The 14531-nt window shown below is 52.2% G+C and overlaps 1 protein-coding gene across 1 annotated transcript in view; it reads right to left on the minus strand.

The window, feature by feature from the left end:
• RGS3 (regulator of G-protein signaling 3) overlaps window positions 1-14531 on the minus strand; it is a 130996-nt gene that overhangs the window by 81842 nt on the left and 34623 nt on the right. The window contains 4 exon segments of the mRNA XM_011950097.1: window positions 4899-4938; window positions 5829-6180; window positions 6978-7083; window positions 7914-7995. Of these exon segments, the coding sequence (XP_011805487.1) occupies window positions 4899-4938; window positions 5829-6180; window positions 6978-7083; window positions 7914-7995 (580 nt within the window).

Here is a 14531-nt window from a genome sequence, read left to right on the forward strand (position 1 = left end):
TGTGATTTCTCCACTTGGAAAAGCAAGTTTGGGAGTCAGGTGCCCCGTAGGACTCTGGGAATCCCCGGCTTCACTGTATTCAGGAGGTATTCCAGCTTGACCACCAACTCACAAAGCATTCTAATCATAAGGAAAGACAGAGAGAGAAACAGAGAAACAAGGCCACCCCCAGGAAGGAGAGCAGAGGCTGTAATGGTGGTGGGGGGGTCCCTCTTTGAGGGGACACTGATGGACACACACCCCTCACCCTGAACAAGGGATGGTGCCCAGGTTTTTTGTTGTTTTTTGTTTGTTTGAGATGGAGTTTCGCTCTTGTTGTCCAGGCTGGAGTGCAATGGCCAATCTCGGCTCACCACAACCTCCGCCTCCCAGGTTCAAGTGATTCTCCTGCCTCAGTCTCCCAAGTAGCCAGGATTACAGGCATGTGCCACCACACCTAGCTAATTTTGTATTTTTAGTAGAGACAGGGTTTCTCCATGTTGGTCCGGCTGGCCTTGAACTCCCGACCTCAGGTGATCCGCCCGCCTCAGCCTCCCAAAGTGCTGGGATTACAGGCATGAGCCACCATGCCCAGCCTGTGCACAAGTTTTTATCATGTCCCATCTAGTGGGCAGAGGAACAAAACACAAAGTTGCTAAAAAGTCAGGGGTTCCTGGACCAAGCAGGAGGGAAGGAAACTCCAGAGCAGTTAGGGGAAACTCCACACACTCCTGGGCCCCTTCTAAGGCATTCCTGCTACTGCGTGGCAACTACCAGGTCCTCACTGACCTGGGTGCCCAGCCTGGGTCCCGGGCGCAGGCCTCCTTCTGCTGCCAGCAGCCCTGGCCGCGAGGGGGGAACCGGTGGCCTGACCCCAGCTATACCTCAGGGAAGCTCCCCACCAACGCGCACCCACGGTGTCGGAGGAAAAACTCACCTCAGAAGGTTTCACACTGGCTTCCTCCTCCCACCGCCTGCCCCTTCTCACCGAGCAAGGTGAGAAAAACAAGTTGACTCCCCCCATGCCCCTGACAAGTGACCACTGATCATAGACGAATCTGGGGGCAGTGCTCAAACCACCATAACTCAAACCACTTCCTGCCTCTTCTGTGAGTCACATAGAGAGGAGAAGAATGAGCATGAGCTCAGGATGGGCACAGGAGGAACAGACACAAGGAAGATGTCACATAGCTCCCTGTCTGATCTGGCCCTGCACATCAGCCCCAGAGGGGTGTGTGCTGCCAGGCCTGGACCCTTTGCTTAAAGCACCATCCTGAGTCTCAAGATCCTCACTGAATTTGAGTTGGATAAGACACCCGAGCTTGATCACTGACTTCCCAAGTCAGAGACAGTCTGTGTAACCCTGAACAGCTTCCTTCCTTCTCTGAATCAAAGTTTTCTCCACTTTGAAGTGGAGATAATACTGATTGCTGCCTTGCTTGCCCCAGGGCCAGTGGGAGGTTCACACAAGAGACCTGATGGAAGAGTTTGGTGGATTGTACCACAGTGTGAGTAGTCAGGGCATTATCACAAACCCTAAGCCTCCAAGTAATCTACCTATCAGGGCTAGTAGAAGGACAGGCAGGGCTGCTGGGTCTCAAACTGTGCTGTGAATGAAACCCCATGGCCAGCCTGGATCTAGACAGTCTAATTTAACATGGTCAAGCCTAGAGCAGAGAAGGCAAAATCATGCAGGACTGACAAGTAGGTGACTGGAGCAAAATAGACCAAAATTAAAGATGGATACCCTTTGTAGATGCCAAAATCTGGGTCCTGGGCCCCCAGTCTCAGATTAAAAAATTGATTTCTTCCCTTCTCTAGCCCAGGAGCCCAGGGCTGTCACAGAATCCTCACCAAGGGCCTCACCTAAAGCAACCAACACATAACTCTGCCTTCAGAGAGGAAAAGTTGGCTCAGCCCCATTTGGTAGACAAGGAAACAGGTCTGGAATGGTAGGGTGACTGGTCATTTGGTCAGTAAATTATACAAGGCAGGATTAACCCAACCCATGCAGCAGTCATGCCCTCGTGTCCAATCTCCACCCACCCCTGGATAATATGTGGCCAGTGGGAGTGGCTCTGGCTCTACAAAACTGATTTTTTTTTTTTTTTTTTTTTAGAACAGTACAGCTTGCAACCCAGTTACTGAGTTCTGTGAAGGCAAACTCATTTACTTCCCACCTGCTACCGATGTCTTGTCCAAACCCCCATATCACCCTTTTTTCCTCCAACACGTGCTTCACCGACCAAATACAGTAATTACAGGGCTTTGCTCCCAGATTCTGAGGCGAGCCCTGGCAGCCACCCTGCCCTGACAGTGGCAAATCTGAAGCCAGGTCACCTTTACAGGGCAGGGACAATGCCAAGGACACCAGCAGCCCTGGGAAACATGCCAACAGCCGGGCAGGCACTCCAGGCTCCGGAAGGGCACCAGACCCTATTCAACTCAGGATGGCTTAACTCTCCCTTCTATTCAACTTAGGATGACCCAACACTCCTGAAGGGCTATATCTTGGCAGCCCAGCCAGAGGAGGGGGACTGAGAAGCCGGCACCCTGGTGACAGCCTTAACCTCTGGACAACTCCAAGTGTGTTTAAGGGAAATTATGTGCCCTGAATTTCATCCTTTCCTCTGAATCCTAAAACTGTGAGCTACAAAGACTTCATCCCTGGTAAAGAGTGAAGATTTATTATTATGAAGAATACATAAAGTCAAGATCTTAATACAATGCATTCAAAGAGCTACCATGGTTATTAATATCATCATCATTTCCTCACTTGTCCCTTTCCCCATGGCTTAGATGACTGTGCTCTTGCTGACTTACTATGTATTATACTCTCAGAGGGGAATGCAACATGGATACAGACTAGAAGCACAGCAGGGAGACACAGAGGTACCTCTAAAACTGAGAAGGGATCAACCCCAGACACCAGCTGTGTGCATGGGCCCACTCCAGGCAGCACACTTCTCCAGTCCCCCTCCTCCACGACCAGACTCCAAAGCCTCAGAGGCAACCCAAGTCATTCTCCTTCAGTCAGTCACACAACCAAAATTCTACCGAGTATCTGCTATCTGCCAGGCCCTGGGTCCTGCACTGAACCTACACAAATGAGCCAGGCCTAGTCTTAACCCTAATGAATTCCCTACTGAGCAGCGGCATCTTCACTCTAACCTAATGTGCCAACCGAAAGCTTTTTAAAAACTCATCGTTGATGGAATACTACTCAGCCCTAAAAACAAGGAATGAATTAACGGCATTTGCAGCAACCTGGATGAGATTGGAGACTATTTTTCTAAGTGAGGTAACTCAGGAATGGAAAACCAAACATTGTATGTTCTCAGCGATACATGGGAGCTAAGCTGAGGACACAAAGGCATAAGAAGGATACAATGGACTTTGGGGACTTGGGGGGAAGGGTGGGAGGGGGGCAAGGGATAAAAGACTACAAATACGGTGCAGTGAATACTGCTCAGGTTATGGGTGCACCAAAATCTCACAAATCACCACTAAAAATCTTACTCATGTAACCAAATACCACCTGTACCCCAAGAATCTATGGAAAAATAAAAAATAAAAATAAAACTCATCATTGAATTGTTGTGGGACTTCTCCCCAGAAGGAACACAGATTTATTTCCAACTGACCAGGCTCAACTGCCCAAATGCCCTGGACCGGAGAGAAAGAAGGTGTCTTCCATCAGCGTTCCTGAGCCTGATAGGAGTGCTTTACACATGCAAAAGGCACAAGCACTTTTCCAACTACCCCTATAAGCATCGCCTTCACATCACCGAGAGGGGAACAGCAAGGAAAAAAGTCTATGAGTGGCTAAACAAAAGCCACTGTCAAGGAAGGCGGTCCAGACACCAGATGGACTTCCGAGTCAAAGCTCTCTGGCAGGCACTTGAAGGATCTCAAGGAATGCCCAGCCAGCTTCAGCCTCAAGACTGATATCTCAGCCTTCCTGGGAGAAGAAAGTGGTTTTGAGCTCACCTTCCATCCCGATTTTAAAAGCCAAAGAAGAAGAATCCATCCAACAGCAGAGACATCTGTGCATTTCAAAGACAGCTACCCTCTGTACAGCATCTCTCAGGATACAGGCAACTACTCACAACCATTCTCTCATGGGATCCTCCCAACAATCCTCTGAGGTAGGAATTATTGACCCCATTTTATAAATGAAGAAACTGAGGCTCAGCGAGGGGACACAATTTTTTTTTTTTTTTTTTTTTAGACAGAGTCTCTCTCTGTCACCCAGGCTGGAGTGCTTGGCTCACTGCAACCTCCGCCTCCCAGGTTCAAGTGATTCTCCTGCCTCAGCCTCCCGAGTAGCTGGGACTATTGGCACGCACCACCACGCCCAGCTAATTTTTGTATTTTTAGTAGAGACGGGGTTTCACTGTGTTAGCCAGGACGGTCTCAATCTCCTGACCTGGTAATCCACCCACCTTGGCCTCCCAAAGTGCTGGGATTACAGGCATGAGTCACCATGCCCAGCTGAGGGGACATGATTTACTCAAAATCACATAGTTAGAACTCTAACTCAAGACCTCCCAGCTCCACGCTCCATGACTCCCTTCCATGCAAGCCCAACCACATTGCCTCTGGCACCCAACATATATCAGTTGCTCAGTAAAATTGGATGAATCTCAGTTGAATGCCTGAGGCCTGGACACACTGTCTCTTAAACTGCCCTGGTAAGATCCTCTCTCCTCCTTCTTAGTTCTGGCTTCAAGGAAGAAAGACATTGGTTCCAAGAGTGAGAAAAGGTACCACATGGAAAGAGAGTCTGTGTCGATAGGCTAAGTGACCTTGACTCCATTGGAAAGGCCTCAGAACTCAGGGCAGAGGCTGGGCCAGGCCTTAGCTGACCCTTGCTGTCTCTCTGAGCTAGGAGGGCACAGCAGCAGCAGGAGACTCACCTTCAGGGATGGTATCCTCCTGGTACACAGGCCGGAGCAGCTGTAAGGGAAAGACAGGAGAACCACCTCAGCCCCAGGAGCAGGGCAGAACAGCCCAGGAGGCTGCTGGACACAGGGGCCCCAGGGGAGAGGAAGTGGAGCACCGCAGGGCACAAGAGAAAAACAGCGGTTCTGGTAACCAGCTGAGGGAGGAGGCAGGGAGAGAACACAAAATCCCAGAATATTCAAGTTAAAAGAGGCTTTATGGGTTATGAAGTCTAACCCCTTGGCAAGTCCCTAACTTCCTTTACAGCAGCTCATTCCAAAGTGCATTCCATGGAACACTGGAATGGTAAGACAGTACCAACCACGCCCTCAAGGGTGCCCCCATCAGGCAAGTTTGGGAAATGCGGTGTTATTTGGGTGACACCACCTGCCAGAAGAGCCTCTACTAGGCTCCTTTGCACTGGGAATCTCCTAGATGAGAAAGAGAGTACGGGATATATCTCAAGCTTATCTGGCCTCAGAATACCTTTTTTCTAGAGTATCTCATGGGACTAATGTTTTGGGGAGTGCACTCCATCATCCCACCATGCAATCATGCAGTATCTGCTTTCACCCCTCCTATGATGGGGGCTCACCACCTACCAACACAGCCCATTCCACTGGGGAAAAGCACAGGCTGGTAGAAAGCTCTTCCTTCTGTGAGTTGAAATCTTCCAGCCTGTGCATGCCCTGTTCTTGGATCTGTGCCCTGAGGCCACATAGACCCACCTGTCCTCCCCACAAAGAACAGCCTTGAAGAAGGCAGAGCTAGAACATACCCCATCTCCTTGCCCAACATCGCAGCCCCTCGCAGGCTCCTCATCACACAACTTTGGGTCTTCAAGTCTTCCTGGCCTCCCACGGGGACCCAATACCCTTCACCTTCCCCACACCAGCTGTCCATACCTGGCTCCCAGGATTCAGCGGGGCCAGGATGATGTAGTTGGGGTCAGTGGGGGCAGTGGCACGGGACAGTGCAGGCAGGGTGTGCTGGCCTCCGCGCTTGGCCACCTCGGTGTAGCGCTCCCAGCCGCCAAGCAGCAGCCCATCAGAGCTGTCACATACCAGGTGGCAGCTGTGGCGCTGCTCTGGCCGTGCCTGGGCCCCATGGGTACAGTTCTTCTCCCGTTTGTTGGGGGGTGACTGGAGGTCATGTGTCGACTTGCAGGAGGCCCGCCGCAGGACCCCGCCATCTGGTCCTGGCTTGACCTGGGGGACCATGCGCCACACGAGTAGGATGATCTCACTGGGGCAGCTCCTAGAAGTTGGGGGGATCACACAGAGAGGTTGAGCCTGGGGAAAACCAGTATCAGCCAGAGTGAGGGCCCACAGGGCAGGGAGGATGATGGGGGGAAAAGGAGGCAGACGCAGCGGGGAAGACCCCAGTGTTGGGGCAGGAAGGGATGCAAGAAGCCATTTAAAGAAGAGACAGCAAATGGGTCACCTAGGTCAATTCCTATTGATGGGCAGTGGCTGAGAAAGTCCCTGAGGTCAATGCCAGGTTCAACAGGAAAGAGTTCCATACTCAATCCATGATGCTTGTCATAAGCAAGATATGAGCAAGTAAAGCTCGGAGGTCAGCTAAGTGCAAGCCCTCATCTGGCATTCCAGAAGCAGACCTAAAATCAGGCCATCGGGGTGTTACCCTAGCGGATCAAAATTTGGGAGACTCCAACATTTTCAAGAATAATTTTTTAATTGTGCAATTGAAACATTTGCAACATCTTCATGTCCTTAAATAACAAATGGACTTAGCTCTAAGGTAGCAGAAATAATTAGTTAAAGCAGAAAGCAACCCCCTGGTGCCCCGTCCTGAACCACAGAGTCTGAGAGCATCTTCCCTGCTGTTTGCTCTGGAATCTGGAAGTGCTCCGAGCCTGAACCTTCCATTCTCAGGCCAAGAAACAGATTCCTTGAGGAGCAAAAGGAATTGCCTGCTCACAGCTGGGCAAAGGAGGGAGCAGCAAGAGCTGGGCCAGGCAAGGCAGTGTGCCCAGGGGTGGGGAGGGTGTGCCATCAGCCTGAGGCCCCAGGCCACCCGCTGCCCCCTGTCACCGGATCTCGTGGGCCAGCTCCACACATTTCCAGTGCTCCACAGGCCTCTCGTTCAGCTGCAGCACCGTGTCCAGCTGCTGCAGCCCTGCCCGTTCTGCCGGACCCCCTGCAGGGACAAAGAAAAGCCATTCAGGGGCCCCTGAAGCCCAAGACCCCTTCAAAGGACCTGGAGTCCTTTGCTGCCATGGTGACCTCAGACAAGGACCTCCCTTTTTCTCTAAGTTTGTTCATCTGTGAAATGAGGGGCTGAACTTGGTGCCTCTCAAGAGTCTTTAAAGAAGGCATCCTTTTGCCTTCCCTTCTCCCTGCTTGCCTCCCCTACTGCTGGCTCACCTCACTGCAGTCCACCCTTCCACCCAGGCCCTTACTCCTCCCCAGGGCCTTCTACTCCATTGAGAACCTTTCCTAGGGCCAGGTTCCCACACTCCATTCATTCCTTCTCTGTCAATCATTGTGCACAAACCTCATGCCCACCCCTGTGCAGGCACTGGAAACACCCTGACCACTGAGCCCTGGCTTCTGTCTTTGAGATGCTCACTCTGTGATTAAGAGAAATCTTCACTTGTAAAAAGTAGGGAAGGATGGCTCTTTTTAAGCGCTGATCAGGCTCAGGATAGGATACAATACCAGCTTCAAATAGAGTTCACAAATGACTCTCATTTTCCCATGCAGCCATTGCTGAAAATATAGGTTTAGTTCCTGTTCAAACTGATTGGGAAACAAAATATAAAAACCTATTTTCATTTTGATAAAAACAACAAAAAAAGTGGGCATATTTTATAAATGGCAGTTTCACCTATGGTCACTTAAAAATATTTTGAAAAGCCAGGACACTTTGCTCCAGTTTGGGGCTCCCCTTTTAGTTCCAGCCTCTGTTTGCAAAGCCCATATGTGTGGTGGGCAAGGGGAGCTGGCATCCCCCTGTCACTCACTTACCAGAATCCACGGCCTGGACTCGGACTGGAGAGTCACAGCAGATGGTGAAGCCAAAGCCGTCCTTTCCCCTCGGAATGGTGATCTAGGACACAGTCCTGCCCAGTCACTGCCAGAAGCTGGAGGCTCCGGCCTCTATCCCAAGGTCAGGAAGCCCACAGCCCACCCCTGTCAAGAGCCACCCTCCTCTCCAAAGGAATTGGAGCCACAAAGGAGCTGGCCAGTCCCTCAGTGTCCCTATCTCAGCCCAGACAACTTGAGCACTGGGTTGTGGGCCAAGCAGGAAGGCCAGAGTTCAGCAGGTAAACCCATGCCGATATAGGGAGGACCTGGGATGGACAAGGTCTTGGAAAAGCAAACCTTGCCATCCTGAGCCCCAGCAGCTCAGCCCTTGACCCAAGGGCCCATCAGCACTGCACAACTCAGTCTCACCTTTGATCCACTGTTTTCCTGGCTCCCTTCTTCCTTTCTCACAGAAGTTCACAGAGCATTAGCCTGGGGCTGGCCCTGTGCTAAGGGCCCAAAGACAAGACCAGCCTGGTCACTGCTCTCCCAGAGCACAGAGGAGGGAACACTGAGACACACTCACTCCATCTCAGGCCAAGGGTCAGAGGAAGAGAGCTGGGGTTCTGGGGGCCAATCTGTGGCCAGGGCCCCAAGGCATCCAGTGAGGACTCCCAGGTAAGGGGCAGGTAAAGTCACAGATAGACTTCCTGGCTGAACCTGAACTAGCCACTAACTCATGTGCCTGCTGAGGCCCATTGGCTTGACAGGTCCACAACTCCTACTTTCAGAAGTCCATGAGAGGGCCTTGCCATCTGGATGCTCTTTTCTTTTCAAATTGGCACACAATTATTGAGCTCCTACTGCATGCCAGGCTCTGCAGACGTACAGAAGCACACAGCCTTGGTCTCTGGCTCCCAGAGGAGCACGAGGGTACACAAACCTCTCCAGAGCAAAGCAGGGCACAGCAGGCACTAAAGTAAAGCAGGAGGACTGGGCCATTCTCAGTCCTTTTCGCTCCGACTGTGGACGCCATGCTTGGCACACGATAGGAATTCAGCAGAGGCTACTGTAGGGAGGACAACCTAGCAGTTTCCCACCCACAGGAGGATGTAGGGTGGTATGCCAGCCAAGTCTGGCTGCTAAAGACAGCACAAATCAGAAAAGGGACTCAAGGGGTCCCAAGAGACCCCCTAGAGAAAGTGGGACTTGGGGTGGGCCCTAGTGAGGCACAGGGAAGGGTGTCCCAGGCAAGTTGAAAGAGGCAGCTCAGCAAGCCTGGAAAAGGTCAAGGGTGCCGGCCTTGTCAGGAGACTTCTGTCTCCTTCCTTTGAGGGTTGTCCCTGCAAGACTGGGCACCTGCACTGATTCACCTGCCAACCATCCCAGGGCCAGGCATGAGGAAGGTGAGTGGGAGGGAGCCCAGAATGACCAAGGGCCTTGGAAGCTGCAGGGACCTCTGAGGCTCTGCTTCCCACCAGCCCCGGGCCTGGATTCAAAGCGAGTTTGTAAAACAGGAAATCTGACAGACAAGGGGAAGGGGGAGGAGGCAGGAAAATACCCTGTTCCCATAAGAATTCTGGGAAAACACGCAGCTAAGACAGGAAGAGAAAAAAATGGAAAGAAAGAAAGAAAAACAAACGCGGGTGTGAGTGTGGAAAGCTGGGGGAAAGGAGCAGCCACTCGTTGCCAGGCCCGCCTGAGGCCAGGGAAGACGCCAGGAGCCTGGCCCCCTCCATGGAACCAGCGAAGATTTTTTTAGGGGTCTCACAAGCCAACCCTCAACCTAAGCACAAGCCGGGGTCCCAAAGCCCATCCAGCACTTCCCCACCCCTACCCCACCCAGGGCCAAAGCCCCCTGCATAGAAAATCCATGCTGGCACCCTGGGCTCTGGATGGCCAGTTTTGGGGCAGTAGCTGGAGAGTGGGGGCTGGGGAGGAGGGTGCTCCAAGAAAACAGCCTCCTCCTCCCACACCCAGACCCCACATCCAAGCAGGACTGTGGGCTGGGGCCCCTTACCCTCCTGTGCCAGCCCAGACCACAGTCCAAGCCAGTTGGGGGTGTGAAGGAGGGGAAGAGGAGAGGGTGCCAGGAGGCAAGCTCACCTTCTAGCTCGGAGGAAGCAGAATTATGCTCTGTCCACCATGATCACTGACCACATTGAGAGGGTAGTGTCCAAAGAACCTGACCATCCCTACAGCCCCCAGGGAAATGAGTACACCCATTTTACAGAAAGGAGATAAGACCCGAAGTGCCACCCCCTCCACCCTCCTGCTTTCAGCCCTACTCTGACCAGGAGGTGAAGGGAGCAGCCCTGCCCCAAGTCCTTGGCAGCTTCTGACAGAGCCTGTCCTTCCTGCAGGTGGTTCTCACTCTTTCCTGTCCAGGGCAGGAACAGCCACTGCTCCCAGGTCTCACCCATGCCAGCCCCTCACTTCTGTTCTCCTGTCTAGTTCCTGCTCCTCTGTCCTGCCTAGACTGTAATCCCCAAATGCCACCATGTATTAAACACCTCCTAGATAGATATGCACAGCAGACACTGAGCCAGGCTCTTCGCACACAACATCCCATTCACTCCCACGGCACCATCGCTGGATTTCATTATCCCTATTTTACTGACTAGGAGATAAAGGCTCAGAGAGGAACAGCGACTTGCTCAAAAGCTGCAGCTAAAGAGGAGCAGAGCTAGATTTGAGCTCAGACCTGACCAAAAGCTTGCTGCTCTCAATTCGGCACTGGTTTCTAACACAGAAACCATCTTGAACTCTGAGTCCCCGAGCCCTAGGTCTAGCCCACAATTGCTCCTGGCCCCACGCTGATGGCGAGCATGCCCCATCTTCTAGCCCATAGCCCCAAGGTGACCAAGAACTTCTAGATGTCCCATCCAGTGCTCTCTCTGTCTCACCACTCTGTCATCCAGATGCTAGTGTCGCAGGGGCTGCTTTTCCCAGCTCCGGGAGGGCGGGAAACACAGAGTGGGGCCTGCAGGGCAGAGCCTCAGAGCTGGGGAGGGCTAGAGAGAGAATATTGGGTCCCCTAGCAGGCAGGTGTTCGGGGGGGCGCAGAGGCCCCTCTGGGCATCCTCCTGGGACCTAAGCACTGCCTGTCAGAGGAGTCAGGACCCACAGTCCAGTCTGGTCATTAAAACAAATAGAGGGACTTCTCTATGTGATTTTTTAAAACTCAGAACAATTTCAGAACTCCCTTCCAGATTAGATATCACTTGCCTTTACCATCCCTGATCCCATTCCTATTTTATGAGAAAAAATGGTCCATCACAGTTCTAGAAGAGGCACAGGGGGGCTAATGGGATCATCATGGCCCACTCTGCCCGCTTTCCAAGACCGGAGGCTGAGGCCAAACCCTCACTGTAAAGTTGGATTCCAAAGCCAAAGGAATCCTGAGCCATAGTGAGGCATCAGCATAGAGGGGAGGAAAGTTATATGTATGTACATAAACATGAAAACACCTGACCTCACATACGAGCACACGCCAATACACACACGCACAGGGAGCAGAATGGGCACTGCTGTCCCGTCAGAAGCAGGAAAGTTAGCAAAAATACAAACTCTGCTCCCAGCTGCTCCGCAACCACGGCATTTTCAATCTCACACCCACAGCCCCTCCCCAAATAAAAAGAACAGAAAGCTAGCTGGATTATCTCACTAAAAACACCACTCAGCCAGTGGTTAGTACTCCACACAGAGCTGGGCCCTAAAGGGGCCTTGGGTCCAGCTCCTGCCTCTATCCTCCTCCCCATATCCAAGTGAGCCTGCAGGGAGCAGGAGGGGGTAACAGAAGACCTTGTTGGGAGCAAGATCCTGCTCAGATGATCCCTCTACCCCCATCCCTGAACACTCCACAGGCTCCCCACAAGAGGCCAAGCACCCACCTGGCGGTAGCGGCGCTCCGAGCACACCTTGCAGAGCCCATTGAAGCGGTTCATGGCTGCAGGTCCTGCCTCAGCTGCCGCCCCATGAAAACCAAGCTCTCCCCCAGCAGCGGGAGCCCACACTGGACCCGTCAGCCTGGCATGAGCACCCTGGGAAGCCCGCCCCACAGAAGAATGGCAGGAAATCACCTCTCACCTCCCCAAGCCCTGTCTGTGCTGTGTGCCTCTGCACGATAAGCCTGAAGGCTTCCTGAAACCTCAGAATGACAAGGAAGAGGGAGAGTTTTATATTAAAATTCCTGTCAACTAGTTAGTATTCCCCGGGCCCGGCGGGGAGAGGGCGCCTTTGTTCTGGCTGCATTCTCCGCCATGGGCCACTTTGTGATTCCAATGTTCTCACAAACACCCCTCACTGGAGGAGAACCCAGGCAGAAAACGCAGCTGCTCTATAACAACTCCTCCTCCCCCTGCAAGTCCCAGTGTCCCTACTGGAAATCCAGGAGACTACCCCAGCCTAAAGAATCCAAGGACACCTTAGGGGGTTACACTCACAGACATCCCATCTCAAGACAGGGAACATAAAACATTTAGAGTCTGAAGACCTGCCTGCCACTTGGAAACTACTTAAAAGTCAGTTTCGGCCAGGCGCGGTGGCTCATGCCTATAATCTCAACACTTCAGGAGGCCAAGGCAGGTGGATCACTTGGGGTCAGGAGTTCGAGACCAGCCTGGTCAACATGGTAAAACCTTGTCTCTACTTTAAAAATACAAAAATTAGCTGGGCGTGGTGGCAGGCACCTGTAGTCCTAGCTACTCGGGAGGCTGAGGCAGGAGAATCGCTTGAACCCAGGAGGCAGAGGTTGCAGTGAGCTGAAATCACGCCACAGCACTCCAGCCTAAGCAACAGAGCAAGACTCTGTCTCAAAAAACAAAAAAGTCAATTTATTTGTCTTTTGTCCATGGAAGTGGGTTGCTGTCAGGATCTGGTGATACATGGACCATCAAGTCAAATGTAGAAGGGATTTCCAGGCCATTAGACAATCTAGCCTCTTCATCTTACTGACAAACAAACTGAGGCCTGGAGAGGTTATGATCAAACAGCAGGGCAGTATGGGGCTAGGACCAGAACCCGGGTCCTATTTCCTGCCTGGCAGTCCCAGGATAGCATCCTGCAGAGCAGCACGTGGTGAGCCCAGCTGCTTTTGCCCATCTCAGAGCCCCTGGGGAAGCCCAGCCACGCACTCAAGTCCTTGATGACAGAGGGTTCCTTGGTTCAGCCCAGCTTTTGTTGCTGTGTGACTGTGGGCAGGTCACCCAGGTTTCTGAGCCTCCATCTCCCCACCTGCACAGCGCAGGAGCTGAAGAGATGGACTCCGGGGGCTCTCCCTGAGCCACAGCCAAGCCTCTGACAAGGACACACTCTTTGCTGAGTCCCACAGACATCTCTGAGCATGCAAGCTCAGGAAAATCCAATACACCTCAGAAAAAGGCCCCCAGGGGCTCGAGGCCTGTGTGCAGAATCCAGCAAGCAGCAGGATTTTACAAGCCACCAAGAAACCTATGATGTTGGAGGAAGCAAACTTATGGTGTTGACACCCATGTAATTTCCATGAATCATGAGGCAGACCCCCTGATCACCATGCTCTCTATGCGTGGCAAGTAGAGAGACAGGGGGAAAGGTCTTTGCAGTTCCCCACAGAAGGCAGAGGAAAGCTTTTCAACTAATTAAGCCACAGAAAACAAACCTGACAAGTTACTCCTGGCAAGTTTCTCTGTCTAACCCAGTCGCAGCTAGACACATGTGCCTGGTAAACTGAAATTACTTAGAACTAAAGTTGACACTCAGTTCCCCGGTCACACCAGCCACATTACAAGTGCTCAGTAGCCACAGGTGGCAGGTGGCACCACACCGGCCAGCACAGCTCTAGACTGCTCCATGGGGCAGGGCCTTGGACAGGTCCAGAAATGCATCCCAGTACCTAGCACAGGGCCCAGCCCTAGGTGTAAATATTTAATGAATGATGAATAAGTGAATGACTTGAGTCAGTGAACATGAAAATGTTTGGTACGTTGTAATACGCCGATATTGTGTAATATGTAAGATACTATTAGGAACTACAGCAACGTTGTATATTCCCAGGTAGGCCATGCACAGGAGGCAGTGTGCCACAGCACACTGAAAAGGCAGCCAGCCCTCACTCAGAGCCTGCCTTCACCACCTGCCAGCTGTGTGGCCACGGAGAAGACCTAATGCTCTGAACCGTGTATGTCCCTCTCATCTGTGAGATGCCAAAGTAACACCTGCCTTAGAGTGGGCAGTTAAGATTAGGTAAAAGCACCTGGTATACAGGGGCTAATGAATTGCTGGGAGTTTGTTTTGGCTGGAATGCAGTGGTGCGATCTCGGCTCACTGCAACTTCCACCTCCCAGGTTCAAGCAATTCTTCTGCCTCAGCCTCCCAAGTAGCTGAGACTACAGGTACCCGCCACCGTACCTGGCTAATTTTTGTATTTTTAGTAGAGACAGGGTTTCACCATATTGGCCAGGCTGGTCTTGAACTCCAGACCTCAAGTGATCCACCCACCTCAGCCTCCCAAAGTGCTGGAATTACAGGCGTAAGCCACCACGGCTGGCCTGTTTTTTTTTTGTTTTTTTTTTTTTTTTGAGACGGAGTCTCGCTCTGTCGCCCAGGCTGGAGTGCAGCGGTGGGATCTTGGCACACTGC

Source organism: Colobus angolensis, unplaced genomic scaffold, assembly GCF_000951035.1.
Source record: "Colobus angolensis palliatus isolate OR3802 unplaced genomic scaffold, Cang.pa_1.0 Scaffold301, whole genome shotgun sequence".
NCBI lineage: Eukaryota > Metazoa > Chordata > Mammalia > Primates > Cercopithecidae > Colobus > Colobus angolensis.